At 40.8% G+C, this 22,833-nt stretch overlaps 1 protein-coding gene across 1 annotated transcript; it reads left to right on the top strand.

Moving 5' to 3' along the window:
* Positions 1–175: 175 nt before the first annotated feature.
* MEP1B (meprin A subunit beta) lies at positions 176–21,541 on the top strand. Its single transcript, XM_010977656.3, has 14 exons — positions 176–238; positions 2,052–2,070; positions 2,913–2,957; positions 3,042–3,085; positions 5,740–5,818; positions 9,364–9,481; positions 10,213–10,391; positions 11,942–12,160; positions 12,789–12,941; positions 14,250–14,465; positions 17,072–17,515; positions 19,014–19,193; positions 20,577–20,703; positions 21,328–21,541. Exons 1-14 carry the CDS (start codon positions 176–178, stop codon positions 21,539–21,541), a joined length of 2,100 nt encoding a protein of 699 aa, XP_010975958.3.
* The last annotated feature ends 1,292 nt before the right edge of the window (positions 21,542–22,833 follow it).

Genomic DNA, 22,833 nt, shown 5'->3' with positions numbered 1-22,833 from the left:
AATGTGTTGGGGATCCTGGACTTTAACTTTTTGATTGGAGGTTTTACTGCTGCAGGGAGCTGATGTGCCAGGTGGATGGCTGAGATCAAAGGCTATACGTTATGATGTTTGCCTTTTAAGAAGTAAATGCGCCTCTGAATTTCCTAGTTTGCAACTTTCAGCTGGAAGGGACAGCATGGATTCTTGGGGTCTGTCTTCATTTCTGTTCTTTGGTGTTCTCCTCCTGGTTTCTGGCTTGGTAAGGAAACAATGTATGGAAAATAATGTATGATTTTTGTTTTTTAAGGAATAATGTTAATGACAGAAGCGTTTCTTTTTGGCGAGTAGGGGCAGACAGGGACAGGCAGGGCACGGGGCGTGAGAAGTCCCACCAGAGGAAAAGTCAGGGACAGTGACATGAGGTCATGTTTTTCCTTCAGTTTCATTGTTGTGTAGCAAGTTTTCTTTTTTTTTTTTTTTTAATTTGTTTTTTCCGTTTCTTTTTTTTTCTGTTTTTTTTGGGGGGGGTAATTAGAATTAGTTATTATTACTTTTAATGGAGGTACTGGGGATTGAACCCAGGACCTCGTGCATGCTAAGCACGCACTCTGCCCCTGAGCTGTACTCTCCCCCCAAGTTTTCTCTGGATAAGATGGAAAACGTGAAATTGAAAAATCATTCCATTTTTACTGCGAAATGTGATGCATACTGCTGTTACCGTAGCATGAGGTGTAGGGGAGTGAGGGGTGAATGTCGGGCACAGCAAACACCAAGTTTTGTAGCGGGGGCTTTCCCTTCTGCTTCCTCATCAGGTTAGATCAACCTTTCTACAGGGACAGGCAGCTTGGATCACACACCAACCCGAGGTTTTAAATGAAGTTTCAAATACTTGGGGGGAACCTTTAGTTGTGAATTTTTAAAATAACAATTATCATGGTGAGCTGGTCATGTGTGAACAGAGCTAGAGCAGTGAGAAGGGGAATACCATTTAAGACGTATTGAAACTGTAATTGTGAACAAATACGCGACAACTTTCTTCAGGAGGAGCCTCGGCATTCCTCTGTGAGTGTGTGGCTGTGTGTGGCTGGAGTGTGAGACAATCATGGCACTGATTAACATCAAACAGGATGGTAGCCATCCAACCAGTTTGTTCCCACTGCTTGCCAAACACTCCAGCTGACTCCAGCATTTAGAGACGTAAGCTATATTTTAGTAGGACTGTATCTTACATTTGTATGACATTTTTTTTAATAGTTAACCAAGTTCTTTCAGGTTACGTCACGTAACCCTCACAACACTCAGGCAAAGCAGGCACTGACCATATGGCACAGACACTCAGATTATCAGGAAGGAGACCGACTTGCTGTCTGCTGGTGGAAACAGGAATATAACCCAGACCAACTGTCAGTCCCGTGGGCTTTTGAAACTAGACTTTACTAAGAAATCTCAGGTTTACTTAATGTTTTCCATTGTGCATGTGGTCTGAGTTTCATTTGGTCACCTATAGAGAATCTATTTTCAGAAGTTTTTTTTTAATTGCCATTGATTTTTTTTTAAACATTTGCTGTTGTCTTTGAAGGCAGAGCCTTGAGGGAAATATGAAAGTAAACCATGGTTCATGAGGTCTTCAATAATATTTAAAATGATTATAAATATTATTATACATTACAATAATAAATTATAAATTACAATATTATTTCAAGGTTGAGAATAAATTAGGTTTTTCAAACACAAAACCATGAATCCGTTAGAAAATCAAGTTTAAAGGGATGACTTATTTGAACATATGAGTCTTAGGTTCTGCCTTCTTTTCAAATCTGTGAATTTGGTTTTTTGTTTCTTCGAATTCATACAACAGGGTTTCATTTTTTTAATATGAAGTGAGAAGACCCTTGGATCAAAAAGTTATCTTAGACTCCAATTTAGCTCTCTTGAATATATGCCAGGACGTAACCCATAATATTAATGAAAAAAAGAAGCCCCCTCAAATGGTTAGATATAAATTGGAACCAATAAGAACATTTATGTCATGGGCATCTTAATAATTTTTTTTTCATGTGTTTGTTTCCCAGCCAACTCCGGAAAACTTTGGTGAGTCTACTTTGAGTTTTGCCCTATGTCATAGTGAAAGAAAGTTACATGAAGAGTAGAACAACAGAACAGAAGAACTTAGGATACATTTAATGCTAAGCACAACGCATAATTGCATAATTGCATTGAACTTTGATCAAACACTGGCTTCCTTCGATTTCTTGAGGAGTGTTTTATTGTTTCTGCCCTAGGATTCCACATACTCAGCAAAAAAACAATAGATGGCAGTGTAAGAAAGTCCAAACAGTGACTGACACGTTGGCATCCCATAAATGCCTACTATTATTATTATTATTTTTGCTATTTTGTGCCAAATCAGATGGACCTGATGTCTGTCCTATTCAGTTGTTCACTTAGAGACTTGGCCATATTATCCACCCCTTTGCAATTTAAAAGAGTAACTCAAATATAGATGAGGAATTTTCCTTGAGATTTCCAAGGTACGCTATTAGCAAGGGATATACATATATGGGTAGATCGGGCTGGTTTAACCAGATTTAAAAATTTTCTTCTTATTTAATCTAGTCTTTCAAATTACTCTTAATATTATATGGGGTGATCAGTTTCTTATCCCTGAAGTCATTTGGCATTCAAGGGACATGGATAAAACAAGAGAATGTATGCAAAAGTCCCAGAGACCCACGCCTGGCTTATGGGAGGTGCTCAATCAATCAATCGATCGATTGGTTGATCGATCAATCAATCAGTGTATATTGAATCAACCTGGTAATCACTTTCTGAGGCAAAAGAACTTTGCTTACTTCTAATCAGTAATTGATAAAGATTTCCTTCTTGCATAAACACAATGTTCAATGTGTTTTTTTTTGTTATTTTTATTAAAGATATAGATGGTGGAATGGACCGGGATATATTTGATATCAATGAAGGTTTGTGGATTTTTTTTTACATTCTTTTTTAAGTGGGAAGATTGAATCCAATTTGCTAATATAAATTCTTACCTTCCCTCTCAGAGCTGGGACTGGATCTTTTTGAGGGAGACATCAGCCTTGATGAGGTGAGAAATAATGCAAGGAAGAACTTTTTATTAACGATTGCAAGTGAAAATACAGAGTATCTGAAAACGATCAGACAGCATGGGCTTTCTTAAGCTCAACTGTCTCTAAGGGTGTAGAATCCTGGTTGACACATTTATTCAATGAGTACATTATACACTAAGGGACTCATATAATAATGTCTTCCAGCCATTACTCAGATGTCTGTGTGGTTAAAGCCATTGTCACTCACCTTGTAGGCTTTGGTCTTACTGATCTGATTGATTTCCATTATTGGAACAATATGATATTCTCATTTTTAGATAGAACCTCACTGATTAAATCTACTTGAAGCAAAATTAAACTGAATTTGCAAATTCAGCGAATCCGGGTTTTCACCATAAGAGATAGATTTTGTGACTTCTATCCTGACAGCTGAAAATAGTGTTGCCAAGTAAAGATTGTCCCAAACTATTCATAAAGAGTACCGGTTCTTACCTAGCCATCGTGGCACGCAGGTGAACACCGGTACGTTTCATATAGCTTAAATGAGCTTAAACACCTCTAAACCCCCACTGTGAACTTCAACTCAAGAAACAAAACTGCACTGTCTGAGACTTAGTCCTAAGTCTGTTCTTCTCTCCTTCTTTTAAAAAATTTTTATTTATTTATTTTTTTACTGAAATATGGTTGATTTACAGTGTTGTGTTCATTTCTGGTATACAGCATAATGATTCAGTTATACATATATATATATATATTCTTTTTCATATTCTTTTTTATTATAAGTAGTTATAAGATGTTGAATGTAGTTTCCTGTGTTACACAAAAGGACCTTGTTGTTTATCTATTTTATATCTAGTAGTTTGTATCAGCCAATCCCAAACTCCTAATTTACCCTTCCCCCGACCCCCTTTCCCCTTTGGTAACCATAAGTTCATTTTCCATGTTGGTGAGTCTGTTTCTGTTTTGTAAATAAGTTCTTTTGTATAATTTTTTACATTCCACATATAACTGATATCATATAATATTTGTTTTTCTCTGTCTGACTTACTTCACTTAGTATGATCATATTTAGGTCCATCCACATTGCTGCAAATAGCATTATTTCATTCTTTTTTTATGGCCGAGTAGTATTCCATTGTGAATATAAATATATATATATAAAACAACTTCTTTATCCAGTCACCTATCAATGGACATCTAGGTTCTCGCATGTACTGGCTACTGTAACTAGTGCTGTTATGAACATCTCCTTCTGATCCTACCTTGTGCCAGGACTTTAAATATCATCTCTATACTGATGACTCCAAAGTGGAACTCTGAGCTCCCGGCTGGTCTAGCCCGATGCCAGTCTGTTAGTTTCCTTGGAATGTTTACGAGATACATCAAGTATAACATGTCCTCAACTGAGGCAATGCCACCGTTTCACTTCTTGGCTTGAAGCTCTTCAACAGCTTCCTATTGCATTTGGAATAATATCCAGATTTACCCTTAGCCTTCAAGACCTTGCACCATTTAACTCCTGCCTACCTCTCCTCCCATGTCCTCTTTCCTTTTATGTCATCTCTGTTCTCTCCCAACTCACAAGGCCACTGGCCTCAAAACATGCTCAAAACAGACCAAGCATAGTCCCACCTCAGAGGTGAACAACTACTGTTTTTTTCTGTCTGGAATGACCCTTCCAGGGCCCCTTTCAGTCCTGACTCTTTCTTATCACTCCCATTTCGCTTTATTTATGTATTTATTTTTGTATGAAAGGTTTTTATTTTGCATTTTAATTTCCATTAGAAAGACTATTTTTTTTTCAATTCTCAAATTTTAAATTTCTCTCTCTATATATTTTTACTGAAGTATACTCAGTTTACAATGTTGTGTCAATTTCTGGTGCACAGCACAATGCTTTATAGTCATACATGAACATACGTATATTTGTTTTCATAGTCTTTTTCACCATAAGTTACTACAAGATATTGAATATACCATTTCACTTTAAATGTCATCTTTCAGAGTCCTGTCCTGACCCCTTGATCTAATGCACTCCCCCGTCCCTTTATTCTTGTCCACATCTCCCTTTTTAAATTTCCTGTACTATTATTACATGTATTCTGTTTAATCGTATTTGCTTCTTGCATGCTGTTTGTCTCTTCCACTAGACATGAGCTCCAGGAACGTACAGGCCTTGGTCCTTTTGTTAGCAGTCGCTCTCTGTTCTCCTGAACAATGTTCATTGCATTGGCTGGATGAATGCATTAATGAAATATTATTAGTTTTCTATTATACAAATTTCAAATACTTAAAAAATTTTTGAAACCTTTGGCCTAGCTCATGTGTGATTTTTTTCGGATGTTATGAGACCAATGTCACTGAGGTTTGGTATCACTTTCTTCTTGTATATTTTCTACCATGTCTATGGTTCAGTTTTCCAACAGTCATTCTGTACATGATTCTGCATGATTCCTTCTTCAACGTTAGCAACAAAATTAATGATAGAAATTGGTGATTTCCTCACAAAACCTTTGTTATAATATAAAAGTAGGGGTACACAATGTGTACATGGATGCACACATGCTGGCTAGGAGAGCTTTACTTTCTTGATTTCTAGAATAACTATTGATTGTTTCATAAATTTTTGCCTGATTCATTCAGGTAACCCTTTCTCATATGTTTTTGACAGGTGCAAGAAAGAAATTCCATCATCGGAGAAAACTACAGGTGGCCTCATACTATTCCATATGTCCTGGATGACAGCTTGGGTTCGTATGCACTTTGGAATATCCACAACTCATGTATGTCCTGGCAGAATGTGATGACAGTCTTTCCAAGGGTAGACTCATACGGTCTCTAAGGGTTTTATTTGTGTGTTGCTTTGTGTGGCTATATACACTTCCTTAAAAAAAAAAAAAAAGCAAAATGAACAATGAAAAGAATCTAAATTATTTCGTCTGAAATATTTGCTGAGTTTTGACCAATAAAAGGATTAATTCAACCAACATTTATGGGAGAGAGCCTACTCTGTATTGGATGCGTGGGACATAAAGACTAGGGAGCTGGTCTTTATTTTAAAGCAGTAATTTCACATATTTTCAGATTTTACACATGAGGTAAAAACAAAGAACAACCAAACAAAACTTTAGAAACTGGCGTTGTTTTACTAGCATTTTACTTTACCAAGTCAGGAACTTAAACAAGAATACATTATCTTTTATCATCTTCTTTTCATAGAATAAATGATCTTTTTAACTCTAAAAAGTCAGAAAAATCTCATCCAAAAGAAAGGACAGCTTTTCTATATTAGGAATTTTTTGTAACAGAAAACTCTAAATATAGCCCTCGTTTTACCTGTGGATTGACAGAAACGATATCACTGACCAATGTCAGTTCAATCCCCAGTACCTCTGTTATAAATAATAAGTAAAAAAAAAATAAACCAAATTACCTCCCCCAGCCACCCAAAATAAAATTAAAAATTTAATTTAAAAATCTAATTATAATAGAATTATATAAACGATATGATTCATGATATGTTTGAAGAGCTATGGGAGCGTGGTGGAGGACATTTAACTCAGCCTAGATATAAAGTCACATGCATTAGGGAGCAGGGGATACTATATGGTAGGGCTGCCATGAGGCTGTGTAAATTGTATACCACACATAGGTGCCTGGGAGGGGGACAAGTGGGACTGAAATGAAGTTTGCATTCTGTTCATCAGGAGACATTCATTTCTTTGCATGAAATTCTATTTATCCACCTGCCAAGCCAGCACTTGCAGTGTCTGCCAGATGAGGTGGCTCTTTCTGACTCACAGAAGGTACCACGTGGGCTAGTGCAGCCTCGGACAGCAGGGGAAGGGTGCTCTAGGCAGATGGATCGCTATGTGCAAAGGCTCGGGGAAGGGAGAAACCCTCTGGCTGGACTTAGGTTGAGAGTGAGGAGATAATGAAGTTGAACAAGCAGGCAGAATCCAGACTGGGAAAGACTTGAGTGTTTCCCATGTTAAAGAACTTGGTGTGTATACGGGTGGTAATGTGGAGCCACCAAAAGTTTTAATGCAGAAATGGCATTGCTACCCCTCTGGCTGCAGTACAGAAGATGTGTTGTCAGTGGGGCAACAAGAAAGCAGGGAGATCAGTTAGACTCTCGAAGAAATTCAGGGAAGGACTGAAAAGTTTCTGAACCAAGGCTCTCTCAGTGAGGATAGACAGAGTGGATAATGCTAAAAGAGACTCAGGAGGTGATTAGATTTGGTGATTGACTGCAAGAGGTCAGGAAGAAGGTGGGTCTGGGGAAAGAGCTGCTAGCGCCCAAGGTTCTGTCTTAGACAAATGGGTGGACGGTAGTGCCTTTAACAGGAACAGGGGATGTGTCTGGAAGACGGTGGGTTAGAGAAGTATGTGCCACGCAGAATTTGAAAAGCAGCAAGCTCACTGTGGCGGGAATATATAACAGCTTGGCGTCTGGTGTGGCCATTCACGATGAAATCTAACAGGGAGTTATTCAAGATAGAGGAGATGGTTGAAGCCATGGGTACGGATGAACTTCTCACTCAGTGCCTTGCATTTAACAGGTGATCCATAGATCAGCTTTATTTTCATACTGTGTTCCATGAAAGATCAGAGATCACTGTTACTCAGATTCTGGTGAGCCAACATGTGAAATTCCACCAGCAGGACTTTAGACTTTTAGCTTAAGCCTTGGGTGTCATTTGGCTGTTAGATGCAACCTACCTGAGAGGCATAACACTAGAAGTGTCCATGAATAGCTTCCTGTGAATGAATTACAATTCTTTGCCTGGGTGCCGGATTTGAGGTGAGGGATGGGGAGAGGAGGAAAGGGATAAAGGCACAGTGAGAGATTAACAACGGTAATTAATAAAATAGAAAAATTATAACAATAAACTGTAACTAAAGTTATGTGAAGGTGGCCTCTCTCTCAGAATATCTTACTGTACTATACTCACCCCTTTTCCTGTGATGATATGAGACGATAAAATGCCCACATCATGAACTCAAATGAGGTGAATGACGTAGGCACTGGGATGTAAAGCGTTAGGACTACACTGACCTGACGAAGTGTCAGGAGGGGGACCATCTGCTTCGGGTGACACCCGGTCATGGAGCCGTGACAATGTTGATGGTTGGGTATGAGGAGCAGATGACAGATGTTCACGGTTGGGTGTCCCTGGTGGGATCAATCAGGATAGCATGAGATTTCATCAGGCTGCTGAGAACAGTGTGCAACTAAATAATTATGAATTGTTTATTTCTGGAGTTTTCCATTTAATACTTTCGGACCTCAGTGACTGTGAGTAATTGAATCTGCACAAAGTGAAACCACAGATAAGGGGGACTACGGTCCTGGGGACTTCACCTCTACTTTCTCTGCTTCTCACAACATCCCTGCAAAGCTGATCTCGATTCCCCTCGCAATGGATCTGATGATAATACTAAAGCTCCAAAGGTGACTTAAATTGGCAAAGGTTGTACATCAAAAGTAAGTGGTGAGGATAGGGGACAACTTAGGTGTGTCTGGCTCCAAAGTCCACGCGCCTACTACTCTGCCATACTGTCTCCCACCATCCTTCACTTCACGGGTACCTGACTGCATTTGTGACCATCTTTCCACAGGCATCTGATACAGCCCCTTCCTCTAGAGGTCGCTCTCTGAGCTTCTTTTCCTGCACGTCTCTGTTGCTCTCATGCCTCTGCCTTTTTTGAGCTCCATGTCTATCTAACCTGTTAGCATCACTCAATTTCAAAGTAATGGTTCTTATTCCTATATTGGACACTGAACTCACTTGCAAATCTTATGAACACTCTCCCCAGAAAATGAACTCCGCAGGGATAGATACAGACATAACATTGTGTATACAATTTTAGCCCATTCAAGGGCCCTCTCATCTCAAGTTCCTCAGACTGAGAACTCTACTGTGAGCTTCTTAGGTGAAGCTGACTAGCTGACTATTAATAATGGGAAAGCTTGGATGTTTTGATGTTCATTTTGGTTGCCTGTAAACCAATATATTTGTTCTCTGAGGTAGGGAAACTCCCTTTGGCTGTTTGGTAAAGCACCTCTAATGGCTCTGAAGAAATAAATATGGAGGAAATAAGACATCTAAAGAACGACTTGCACGTGATACTTAATTGGAGCTGAATACTACATTTTATAAAAATAAAACACTAAACATTCATGAAGAGACTGACTCATAATAAGTAATATATGGCATGGCCTGTTTCCATGGTGAAGAGTTCAATGGTGAGAATTTTAATGAGTGTATTTGTGTTTGCTTTCTTCCTTCAGGAATGAATGCCAAGGGAGTTATCCTCAAAGCGTTTGAACGCTATCGCCTGAAAACATGCATTGACTTCAAGCCTTGGTCTGGAGAAGCCAACTATGTATCAGTGTACAACGGCAGTGGGTAAATGGAAGAGTTCGTCTTCTGTGTCCCGATGAGACCTGTTGCGGTTGGGGCGTGATAGCCCAGCAACTGCCTGAGACCCTGACCTTGAGGGGAGTGAGGGCTTCCAGGGCTGTTTGCTGGGTCTAGTTTCTCTAGCCATAAAACAGAGTGTTTTCTCACATGCAACCAGACTGCCAATGGTAAGACAAGGAAGGTGGGATCATGTGCCATCCATCCCACGACTCTGTGAACTTCAGCCTGTCTGTAGTTTACAGACTCCTTGTTTCAAGTAAAACATGAGTGCACACGTGTGCGTGTGAATGTATTTAGATTTATTTTAATGTCAGAACTCTGACTATTTGGGTTAAGGAGATGATAGTTACTTGACTCAAGTTTAGCAATTCTGAGAGGTTGCCGTATCTCTAAGACTCTTATTAATGTTCATCAGCATACCAAGGACCATATGGAAACTTTTGAAATTTCCAGAAAAAAATCAGGAACTGGCTGACTGGAGGATGACTTACACCTCTGTAATGTTTGGTGTCAGCCCAAGTTCTCCAAAGATGATCTGGTCTGGAAGGTTGTTTTCATACCTCACCGGGGTTATGAGAGAAATGCATGGTGTCCAGACATAAGTGAAGGATCTAGGTGCTAACTCAGTGAATTAGGCTTTAGGGATTTTGCGCAAAGACCTCAACCTGCATCATTATAATCCCTTCTCCCCCTTCTCCTGTAAACTCTCCTGGAAGCTGCTCGTCTTCAGTGGGAAATCAGCGTGTTGGGATGCAAAAACTCTCCATCGGGAAGAACTGTGACAAAATAGGAACAGTTCAACATGAGTTTCTCCATGCGCTGGGATTCTGGCACGAACAGTCGCGTTCCGATCGGGATGACTACATCAGCATAATTTGGGACAGAATTATGACAAGTACACTTCTCTTGTTTTCTTACACGATTGTTAGGTTTAAATACTGAATTTCTAAACGCGTGCCCTCTTCTGCCATCTGCGCCGACTCTTACTAGTGGGAAAACGCTGATGTTTTGATTCCTTACTTCTGTTGGCTCTAACTCAGTGTGAGTTGAAGTGCCTGAAGGTTGCTGGGGTGTTCCAGAGCCCCAGTGGGAGCTGGAGGTGAGCTTACAAACCAATGTTTCCCAGAGAATGATTTGTGGAGCTCCGTCCCACAGTTTGTTCACAGATGTGTGGAAAGGAATCCACGGTCAAATCAGTTTGGGAAATCCTAGGTCAAAAGAAATTAGCATTATTTACACTGCTGTACCATTTGACGCCTTTGCTAGACTAACGTGAATTGTGAATCTGCAAGAAGAGAAACATTTCCCAATGTGACTTGATCATGGTCTTTTTTTCCCCCCCTTTTTGTAGAGTATTGAGATTTGTTATTCCATAGAGCTCATATTGAGAAACACTGCAGTGGCTGAAGGGCTCCAAACTCTTTGTGACTTTGTGCTCCAAGTCAGAAAGGTTTTAATAACCATGTTTTGTGTACTATTTCCAGAGAGACACTTAGTTTCCCCATCTCTCCTGCCTCTGCAGGGTCTGGGGGAGGAGGCATGGCATTGCTGTCATGGGAGGGCTGCTAGGTGCGGAGGCCCCCTGACGTCACAATCTTAACAGCACTGCTCATGCTCCTTACCTGCCCCCACCCCCGCCCACACTCAGTCTGGTGATGTCAGCTGGGGTGAAGCTCTGAAGCAGACTAAAAGATTTCTAGAACAAGAGAAATATTTAGCTTTAAACTGACTCTTTAGACGTCCCAACATCTTATTTTTGTTAGAAACTTCTGCCTAGATTTGATAACTCATTGATTCCTTTAACGATCAAATCCACCTTATTGTGTCCACAAAAACCATTCGATTTCAAGTTGCAACCAGTTGCCCATTAGTATGAGGCTCAGTGGTCAGGAATCTTCTCTGAATGTCTTTATTTACATACATCTACACATACTCCAGTAACCATAAAATTGCTGATGATGTCAATCCTTTCTAATGACTGTTCATGTATGTATGACAACGAAAAAACTCACTCTTACTGTCAGTGGTTCCCTGGTCCCATCCCAGCACATCTGCCAAGGTCCTCTTGCCTTCATGTCCATTTGCTGTGGATGCCCCCACCTTCCATCACTGCCTGCCAATGACAGTGACTATTTCAACAACACCTTTCAGAATGCTTCTCTCCATTAGCAGTTCTTAGAACCTTCAGCCAAATTCTAAAGTCCAACTTCGGGCTGTAATGAAACCTTAGATAAGTTTAGCATGACGGCTGGTATCACAATTCTAAGCTTGAATATTACAACTAAGATAAAAATGTATGAAACACTCTTGAAATACCATAGCTCATTGGTAGCAAGTTTGCACTATGGTTAGTATAGTCTTTATTTCTAAGTTAAGAGGTTTTGATGTTAAATAAACTAAATTTTGTGAACCTCAAGTAATTAGAGATTTTTTTCTATCATTTAGACAGAAAACACAATTTTATCATCCGTAATGACCAAGAATCGGACTTCCTGAATGTTCCCTACGATTACAATTCAGTAATGCACTACAGTAAAACTGCCTTCAAAAATGGATCAGAGCCAACAATTGTAACGAGAATCCCGGACTTCATGGATGTGATCGGCCAACGAATGGACTTCAGTGACTTGGATATCTTGAAGTTGAATCGACTGTATAACTGTAGTATGTGACAATGACTTCTTTGAAATGACTTCTGTTTCTCTCTGCTATGTGGGAAGAAATTCTGCTCTGTGCCATTTTTGCCTAGCCTTGCTGGGTTTTCTGAAATTATAGGTTCATCATCATAGTTTGATATTCAGGAAAAAATAAAAACAACGCAGAATCACACCTGATTCCAATCTATGACAGGGGTTTTTCTTACAAGTTCTGGCCTTCAGATATGCAAACAGATTGAGTCCTGTAGCTCCATGCCCATTCAAACTTTTGAAGCTATTACTAATTCACCCAAAACGAGGGGTACAGTCGTAATATAAATGGGATCAGATAATGTGGGTTGTGGTTTATTAGTCTGAATCACTGTGTAAATTTAGGTTTCAATAATTAGTTAATTTGTTTAAAAAAAAAAAAAAGACCTGGGGCAGGCAGCTTATTCAGAGCTACAGAATCTTGCTCAGTGTCTTGGCTCCGCAGGGATCAAGAGGTCTTCAAGCCACCGCCACCCAGAATCAGCGAGGTGTCCCCTGTATTGTCAGCCTGAAATTCCCAGTTCCTCTAGATGAGCTCCGTTTTTGTTACTTCGATTATCATGCTTTTATCTAGAACGTCGATGATTGTATTTTTGCTTTCGCAGCCTCTTCCCTGAGCTTTATGGACTCGTGTGATTTTGAACTGGAAAACGTGTGTGGTATGATTCAAAGTTCAGAAGACAGTGCTGACTGGCGAAGGGTCTCCGAGGCTCCTGGGGGCCCAGAGAGTGATTATTCCAACATGGGCCAGTGCAAAGGTAACAGGAACGACATACTTCCAGATCTTACTGTCAGTGGCTCTGGCATTTTGTTTTTTCCCCTGTGAAATCCTGGGATGTTAGTGCTCATTTCTATCAGAAGTATTAAGGTTAACCCATCCGGCGCTACTCAGGAATCAGTTCTGTGTGTTAGAAGGATGTGGTTCATTTCTCTGCTTTTACTCTCTGAGTTTGCTTTTTTCCTACAAATCAGAACTGGGCTGTGTGAAGCCTCCACCCATAGTAGGTGCCCACAGCAGGAGGGGACTGCCCCTCCCTGAAGGATTCTTGTCTCTGGAGCAGTGGGGTGGTTTTCTGGAAGCTTGTGGAATCCCAGAGACTTGCCAGTGAACAGCACCAGGCTGTGACTTAATCAGTTTCAGAATTTCAGCTGGTTGCTCTTGTCACAAAAATGCTTAAAAAGGAAGGTAGAAAGTACAATTTATTTAATTTTATTCAGAGGAGTATCCTTTTCCACTGGAATTTTGTTTTGAATTAAATAGTCATCTATTTTGCTACAAGGGCCAAATGTTTATTTATATGCACATTTGTGGCAGCAAATATGTAAAACAGGACTTCAGAACTCAGGGCTTTTGCTTAACAGCTCAGATGGTCTGGGCAGGAGCTGAAGTCTCTAATAGCAAGGAGGTACGATTTTCCTTTTTCATTTTTTGGGGGGTTGAGGGGACAGGACAGATGTTTAAAAGTACAAACTTGCAACAAGCAGTAAATAAGCCCTAGAGATCTAATGTACAGCACAGTGAACATAGACAACAATACTGTATTATAATCATCAAACTTGCTAAGAGACTAGACTTAATTAATCCCACTGACAAAAGAAATAATTATGTAACGTGATAGAAATGCGAATCATTACTACGATGACAATCATGTCATTATGTAAATGCATCAAATGAACATGTTATGTACCTTAAGTTTGCACAGTGGTACATGTCAAATATATTTCAATAAAATATATATTTTTAAATGTAGATTTGAATAGGGGATAGTGGTCCTGAAGGAAGGAGGAAAGGCTGGAGGGAAGGAGGGAGGGGAGAGAGAAAGAGAGAGAGGGAGAGGATAGACAGGTGACACTTTTTTCCATGCTTGAAAACTAACGTCTATAGTAAGAAAACGGTTATCTAGTGTTGCTTTTTTCATAAACTGCCTGCTCCAAGAACTGCATTTAAATGCCCTGCACACAGTGCCCTGCAGACAGTGGGGAGTAAGTGGAAATACAGTGTCCAAAGACACGCTCTCCTACAGCCAGTCTCTGTTTTCTCAGGTCTGCTTTTGTCTTCCTGACAGGTGCTGGCTTCTTCATGCATTTCAACAGGAGCTCCGTAAATGAGGGGGCCAGAGCACTGCTGGAAAGCAGGATCCTATACCCCAAACGAGGGTTTCAGTGCTTGCAATTTTATGTGTATAACAGTGGGAGTGAAGGTGACCAGCTGAACATCTATGTCAGGGAGTATTCTGCAGCCAGTGTGAACGGCACTCTAACCCTTGTGGAAGAAATAAAAGGTGCAATGTCAACATTCTTATTGTTGGGCTCAGAGCAAGGCAGTCTTAACGCTTTACTTAATGCAACAACTTACAACAGGGTAGGGGCTATGGACTTACGCTTTTCAACTTAAAACTTGATCCTCCTTGTTTTATGCTGTGTTTAGGAAGCTAAAATGAGAGTCCCTTCTGTGCTACATAATATGTGACACTCGCTGAAGAAACTTTAGATCAGTCTCTGGCACTGAGGAGGTCAGTTCTTGGAGAGTAATAAAAATACAATGGGATTTGAGATTTACAAATGTTAGCCAGTATATATAAAAATAGATTTAAAAAATTCTTCTGTACAGCACAGGGAACCATGTTCAATGTCTTGTATTAACTTTAATGAAAAAGAATATGAAAACAAATATATGTATGTATACGTGTGACTGAGACATTGTGCTGCACACCAGAAATTGACACATTATAACTGACTGTACTTCAATTTAAAAAAATATACAATGGAAACTAGCTTAGGCAAAATTGGAAGAGTTACTGGCTGAATGTAACTAAATTGTAGAAAAGATAAGAAAGGACGTGGCCTCAGGCAGGACCTTCCCTGTTATCTCAGATGGGCTTGGTCCATGAAACTGATGCTCTGGCTGCTTCACTTCCTAGCTTACATTTTACCGAATGTGCCTTCCGACTGGAGAAGGGACTCTTCTAATATTTGGCTTAAAAAAAAAAAAACCCCAGTGAAGGATTCTCATTGCTGTGACTTGGGTCAAATGCAGGCTCTGGAGAAGGTGCTGAGTGGAGAGAGGGCACCACTGCGACTGGACGACGCGTGCCCTTCCTTCCAGTCATGTGTCAGGGAGGTGGCTCAGGCTGACCACTGATTCAAGCAGCTGGTTCAGAAGGTTCCCCGAGGAAGGGAGGGGCTGTGAGGTGGCAACTGTATCACTGTCTGCTGCACATATGGTCCTCTTGGTTTGAATGAATTGACTAAAACCTGTTATAAAGCCCATCCACTTTATGCCATATGTCCTGCCATTTCCCCCTGTTTAACAGTGAGAAACATAGATAGTTTCCTTCATGAAAACCTACAAGCTGAGGCTCTTAATCTTGTTTTATATATACATTTATAAAATACCACACATTATATACTAGGGTTATATGTATCTAATGCATATAATATATATGATTATAAGACTGTATTTTAAATTATTACATATACACATATATGATTATACACATATAATCTTTTTATTATTCTTTAAAATAACTTAATTTTTCTCTTTTTAAAATAATTAACTATATTTTTTAGATAATTAATTTTTTTAACAGAGGTACCAGGGATTGAACCTAGGACCTCGTGCATGCTAAGCCTGCACTCTACCACTGAGCTATACCCTCCCCACCATGTGTAACCTTTTGCATTAGCAATCTGTGGGTGTTATTACTGATTGACAGTGGCACAAAAGGTACTTAAGAAACTTACTGAGGAGCTCAGAATTTAAACTGAAAGTACCGATAAGATGAAGTTGAAGCTCTCATGAAAGGTTCTTGTTCAATCTAGAGTCCTTCCATGGACAATAACAGCATTTTCTGTAATTTGGATATTTCTAACTTATTTTCAAAAGCAATTGCATTTCTCATTGAGCACCAGTATGTTTAAGCCTTGTGTTAACTACTAGTTTGACATGGATTCCTGAGCTATTCTCTACCAGAGTGGGGGGCTTTTGAAAAATTTTAAATGGACTGCTTCTTGTTGAGGTACATTGTGGGTTTTGTCACTGGAAGCAGCCCTAAGCTAGAACCTCAACTATACAAGCAAGGTATTGCTTCTGCTTTTTACAGCAAGGAGACAGGAGTGCGGACACACAGGCGCCGGCTAGCAAAGCACATTCGTTTTTCCTAAAGGTCACAAGTGGCTGGGGTCTGTTACAATTTATTAACCCAGTCATGGGCTCCCACAGTACATGGTATAAGAAAATACCACAAGGTGGCACGCCACGTGCTGCTAGCTAGGGGTAGGGGATCATAGTGGAGGGGGAAGTGTGGTTTGGGGAGAAAGGAGGTGGTACCAAATATCAGATAAATATTTGTAATGTTGAGTCCCTGGCCAGTGGCGTGAAGAGTAAATTGGAGGATGTGGACTTTCTAGGGTTTGATGAATTCCTGCTTAATACTGCCCAAAAGCTGATTGAGAATTTTGCATGTGAAGAAAGTGTTGCCATCAAAGTATAAATCGTTTAAAGGCGGCTTTGGCTGAGAATTACAGGAATCTGGGCCACAAGGGTAGAGTATTGAGCTTGCTTGTCTGTTTAACTAACTGAATGGGAGGTAACTGGTCAGGAGGGCACGGAGTATTCATGAGTTAGGTGTTCTTGTTTGCTCACCCTTCTCTGGGAAAGGGTGACCTCTCTGAGAAACAACATCCAGATATTCCAGGGAGCGGCCCCGCCTCACAGAAGTACCTCGAAGTAAATAGGCCTGGGCTGGAGGAGTGAGAAATCCACCCCTCGCACCTGCAGGAAGCAGTAGCCCCAGGAAGGTCATTTGTCCGTGAAGTTAGAGCCTGTTGATTGGCACATGATTCATCGTCCTTTGCCTTCTTTGAAATAATTATGTCTCTTTTGCAGATATACCCATTGGGAGCTGGCAACTTCGCCACGTAACTCTGAACGTGACCAACAAATTTCGAGTGGTGTTCGGAGGGGTCAGAGGTGCTGGGGCCTCACTGGGTGGCCTGTCTATTGATGACATCAATCTTTCGGAAACACAGTGCCCCCATCACACCTGGCATATAAGGAATTTCACTCAGCTCCTCGACAGTTCCAATAGCTCTCTCTTCAGCCCTCCATTTTATTCTTCTAAAGGTTATGCCTTTCAGGTTTCCCTGAAACTAACGAATTTGACTAACGTAGGAATATATTTCCACTTGATCTCTGGAGCCAACGATGATCAGTTACAGTGGCCATGTCCTTGGCAACAAGCCACGATGACAATCTTGGATCAAAACCCTGACATTCGACGGTGTATGTCCAGGGAGCTGAGTATCACGACAGACCCATTTATGATCAGCGGTTCGTGACTAATCTTCTTAATTGCTCACACACAATCATTGCTCTAAGAGGGATGCGTGATTTGGGCATGGAAGGCTGCATAGTCATTACCTAGGGAACTCTGAGCTCCAAATCTTAGGATCAGAAGATAGCTAGGGGAAAGGCTTCAGCAGCTGTGGACAGCGTCTCCCAGGCAGGAGACTGTCAGGAAAGCCAGCAGGGATGCCAACACACTGGGAAGATATTGACTGTACTCCTGGGGATTGATGCGGTACCTGAATTCCCAGGGTTTGCAAGGAGGGTTGGCTTTAGAGCCTGATCAAGGCTCTAAAGAGACACACCTGGATCAAGTCCAAGTTTGGTGTCTCATTAGCTCTGTGAACTTGAGCAGATAATCCCGTGGAACCTCAGTGTCCTCAGCAGTAAAATTGAGGCAGTAGTAATAACCCCACAGATGTGTTTTAAATATCTCTTCAGATCAAGTATGGAAGCTTGTGCAAGGGTCTGATGTGAAGAGACCCTCAGATGTTGAGTTTTCCTAACCCATAATGTCCTGGTCTTGCCCCTGGAATGGTCAGAAACAGTTCAGCTTTTGTCATGGGGGGTGGATTGTGATCAGAAGGAAGATGTTGAATAGATGCTCTGTAGTGCTGGGAAGGGTGTGAGAATGGGCCATAACTTCTTATTAAAAAGTTCTGGAGGGCTTGCTGATGATGACGTCACTCCCCGTCTTTCCAGTCTCAAAACAGAAAGCAATGATTACATTTCTAGCTGTAATAATCCTTTGCCCTCTGGGCACCTAATAAAGGAAAAAATAGAATTATGGCAAGGTGAACATTATTGCCAAATCTGAATTCTGTATATGAAAAGAATGGACCTAAGTGACATGGGCAAAAAAAAAAAAAAAGCCCTAATCTGATAGGAAAATATATATATATATTGACAAAGAGGACTGTAGGGACTTGATGTTCAGAATTTCTTTACTTTTTTCCAAAACATTTCTCCCTGAATGACATTGAGAAGCGCTCAGGGTTGGGTGGGTCGCCCCTTTTCTCAGAACCACTGCTTCTCACTGTTTCTACCCCTGAAGGACTTTGCTCTATGAGGTGAGTAATTCAGTTAATGAGATAGATTGTTCTACACTAATATTAAAAACTCTCTCAGTAACACATTGATTTAACTCAGTTGCAAAGACTCTCTGTAACTCAGAAGGCCACTAAAGAATGATTCTAATGGGCAGAAGAGTTTCTACACTGGTCGGTCACCACCTAGGAAACTTCTGGTACCACTCCACTCGTATTCCAGAATGTGGTCCTCGCTGCCACACAGTCTCATTTCCTTTAGGACAGAACATGTGAACAAGCTCCTGTGACTGGCCAGGGAATACATCACAAGTCCATAGCATCATTTAATTATTTTGCGCTCCATCCTAATTGTGTTTCACATTGCCTGTGCTTTCCTACCACCAAAAGCTATGATGACGTTAAATACAATCCATTAATATAAATTGCCTTTTCAGGTAATGGAAACTATTTTTGGGACAGGCCTTCCAAAGTGGGAGGAAAAGCTTTTTTCTCTAATGGAACTCAGTTTCGAAGAGGTGGGGGCTATGGATCCAGCACCTTTATGACCCTGGAGCAGCTGAAAAGCAGAGATTTTATAAAAGGAAATGATGTTTATATCCTACTGACAGTGGAAGGTATGTCAATAAAAATAGTTTTATCTAAGCTATTTTTTTGGTGACCCATGATTATTTTCTGTGTTTTTCTGGATTCTATTTTTAGATATATTAGCAATGTGGGAGGAAATGGGTATGAGTGGGTTTTGTTTTTTTTGGGTATGAATCATTAACAATATGAAAATAATTTAAATGGAAACAGTGACAGCTCCAGGAAAAGGAATTTAATTATCACTACATAGAGCAATAGTGGAAACCTTTAGCCCAGAAAACTTCTTTAGAAATAAGTTAAAGTATAGCCATTTTGTGGGGGAGGATGGATATAGCTCAAGTGGTAGAGCGCATGCCTAGCGTGCACAAGGTCCTGGGTTCAATCCCTAGTACCTCCTCTAAAAAGAAATAAACCTAATTACCTCCCTCCCCCACCTCCCTGACAAAAGACAAAAGCAAAACAACAACAAAAAAACCCAAAACAAAAGGGAAAAAAGTATCGCCATTTTACCCTAGAATTTAGGATTCCAGAAGTAAAAATATCGCACAAGCACATAAAATTAAACTGGAAATGGATAGTCTTTATCAAATATGTATATATACACAGATGTGCACACACATATATCTTGCCATTAATAACATTAATCTATTGCCTTCTAAAATTTCTTAGCCGTGGCAACCGCAAAACACATTTTCCAGGAATGCTGGTGGCTTTTCATCTTTTATGTGGTAGGATTTTAACTCATTTCCTATTAGAGACCCACTTGCATCTCAGTAAATCAGAATCTTTTTTGTGATGAAAGATGGTGTGAATAAAACCCATGAAATTTTGACGTCAGTGTCAATGAGAGTAAATCTAGGCAATACATCTTGGAAAAAATTATTCAGAAATAACTTTTGCCAAGGGAGGAAAAAATGTATCAGGGACAAAGTCATATACTCATCAAGTCTTTTGGACTGTGTTTGGACCAGAAGTAACAGAAAACACCACCAAGAGTGCAACCCTGGTTGTTAGGGGACCAAATATCCACCAACCGGCTCCACCAGGCAAGAGACCCGTGACCTTGGGCAAACCCCTCGGGTGCCTCGCATTTCTGAGCTTTGGTTTCCCTGTCGGTCTCTTAGGGCTGGGAATGTGGGTGTGGACCCCTTCTGCAAGCTGAGGCAAGCCCAGGCCCAGGCAAGCATGTGTTCCTTTGTAGCCCCCTGGGCTCACCCAGCTCCCAACTGTGTCGAGATTTCAACCTGCCTATTTATTATTTCACTGCCTATGAATGTTGCCGAATGATGCTTTAAGATGACTTGAGTTTCTCACAAGCCTGAATCCTGGGCATCTATTTTGAAACTTAAAGATCAAATGCTTGTTAACGTCCAAACTGATCTCCCTTCATGCTCTCCTCCCGCCCTCTGTAGACATATCCCACCTTAATTCTACACAAAGCCAGCCAGTCCCAACCTTCAGCAGCGATGATCTTTGTGCAAGCTTCCGATGTGAGAATGACGGTATCTGCATTGTCCGAGAAGGCAATGCTGAGTGCAGGTAAGGATCAGACTTGCTCGACTTTTTGCCATTCCCACAATGTAGGATTCAGTACTGATATTCCACTTGAATGAAATCAGTTGATTTTCATCTCAAAACCATTCATAGGATATTTATTTTTTGCTCTCCATGTGAGACTTCGGGTAGCCACAGAACAATGAAATTATTTATGCACAGGTAGCATGTCATATTCTAATTGCTTGAAACAGTCCTCATGAGTTACCTGTTTTATTAAGTCCTCACAAAGGTCTAGTGCGGTTAAGCGGGACTGTCCCCATCTTCTAGAAGGAGATGCCTAAGCTTTGAGAAGAGCTTGGCCACGGTCATAGCTGGGACATGGAGGGACTGGGACACTGAGGACCAAATTTTCTCCACTACCGACGCTCCGTTCCTGTCCCAGCTTGGAGCTGCAGTTTTAAGTCCCAGAATTGGAGCAATTCCATTGTTCCTTCCTGTTGGCCCTGCCTGGCCTCCTGTGCTAGACTAATCAACCCCTCTAGTCCAGAGTCAGTGACAAATAATCCCATCTGTTCATGACCTGAGTGTTGACCCACTCCTTCAGCTGTGGAGATTTTCAGGTTTAAATATCAACGCATAACTGTGGGTCACATTCTGAATGTGCAGGTGTCCGTCGGGGGAAGACTGGTGGTACATGGGAGAAAGGTGTGAACAGAGAGGCTCCAGACGAGACACCATCATTATTGCTGTTTCTTCCACGGCTGCTATGTTTGCCCTGATGCTGATAATCACCCTCATCAGTGTCTACTTTACCCGGAAGAAGTATCATACAAAGACAAGTTCAAACACAGCAAATACGACTCTGGAAAATGTAAGTTGAATTTGATATCTGGTTATTCAATACCTATTGATGAAAAATCAGGACTTAAAAAGTTTTTTTTCTGTTATATTTATTTATGTATTTTATTTTTCTAAACTTTTTTATTTTACTGAGTTATAGTCATTTTACAATGTTGTGTCAAATTCCAGTGTAGAGCACAATTTTTCAGTTATACATGAACATACATACATTCATTGTCACATTCTCTTTCACTGTGAACCACCACAAGATCCTGGATATGTTTCCCTGTGCTACACAGTATAATCTTGTTTATCTATTCTACATTTTGAAATCCCAGTCTGTCCCTTCCCATCCTCCAGGATTTTTTTTATATCTTAAAAAAAAAACAAAAACTCTTGTGAGGAGGGGTGGGTATAGTTCATTGGTAGAGCCCATGCTTAGCATGCTTGAGGACCTTGGTTCAATTCCCAGTACCTCCATTAAAACAAAAACAAACTCTTTATTTCTTATGCTGGGGACAATGGCTTTGAGACTATGAGTGCCTGTAACCCTTACTACAAATCAATGGTTCTTAAATTGGGGTCCATGGAGGCTTTGGGGGGAAAGTTTATTATCCTCTCGGAACTGAATCCAGAATTGTGTATAGTGTGCACTTTTTTCTGGGGTAGGGGTCCCTGACCCTCCTGAAGTCTAACCTGATTTTGCCTACACGTTTCAACCTTCCTGGTTAAGGAGAGAGGTGACCTGTAAATGTTTTGGTTCTAAAGGTCGGGCTCAGGCTTGTAGGAAGGGAGTGCTAGGCACGTATAGGGCTTTTCCATTAAAGAAGATTCCAACCTATTCTGGCTGCAGGCGTGGTAGCTATCTAAGGCAAGATTTTCAAGTAGAAGGTTTAGTCTTGCCTCAGAAGTTCTGTATAATGGCAATAGACTTTTTTTTTTTCTTGAGTTTTTGTTGGGGGAGGTAATTAGGTTTGTTTGTTTGTTTATTGGATTGAACCCAGGACCTCGTGCATGCTAAGAACATACCACTGAACTATACCCTCCCCCACAACAGCAACAGACTCTTGAAAGTACTCTGTCTCAGATGGGTTTGGGAGGCAGACTCTGAGATGAATATTTGCATGCAAGATGTTTACCTGGACGTGCTCTTGGGAACACCTGTGATGGAGTGAGGGAAGCTGGCAGGCAGAGGGTGAGACTGGACTGTGATATGGCTGTAGCTGACACTTCGGCACCCCCTAAGGGAGCTCTGGGGCTGGGATGGTCCCTTAGGTGTCCTGAATTGAAGCAAGGGGGCTTCCCACATCAACAGCCACTGGATTGGGGCTA

This window comes from Camelus dromedarius, chromosome 32, assembly GCF_036321535.1.
Source record: "Camelus dromedarius isolate mCamDro1 chromosome 32, mCamDro1.pat, whole genome shotgun sequence".
Classification (NCBI taxonomy): domain Eukaryota; kingdom Metazoa; phylum Chordata; class Mammalia; order Artiodactyla; family Camelidae; genus Camelus; species Camelus dromedarius.
This window is presented reverse-complemented; position numbering and strand designations above follow the sequence as displayed.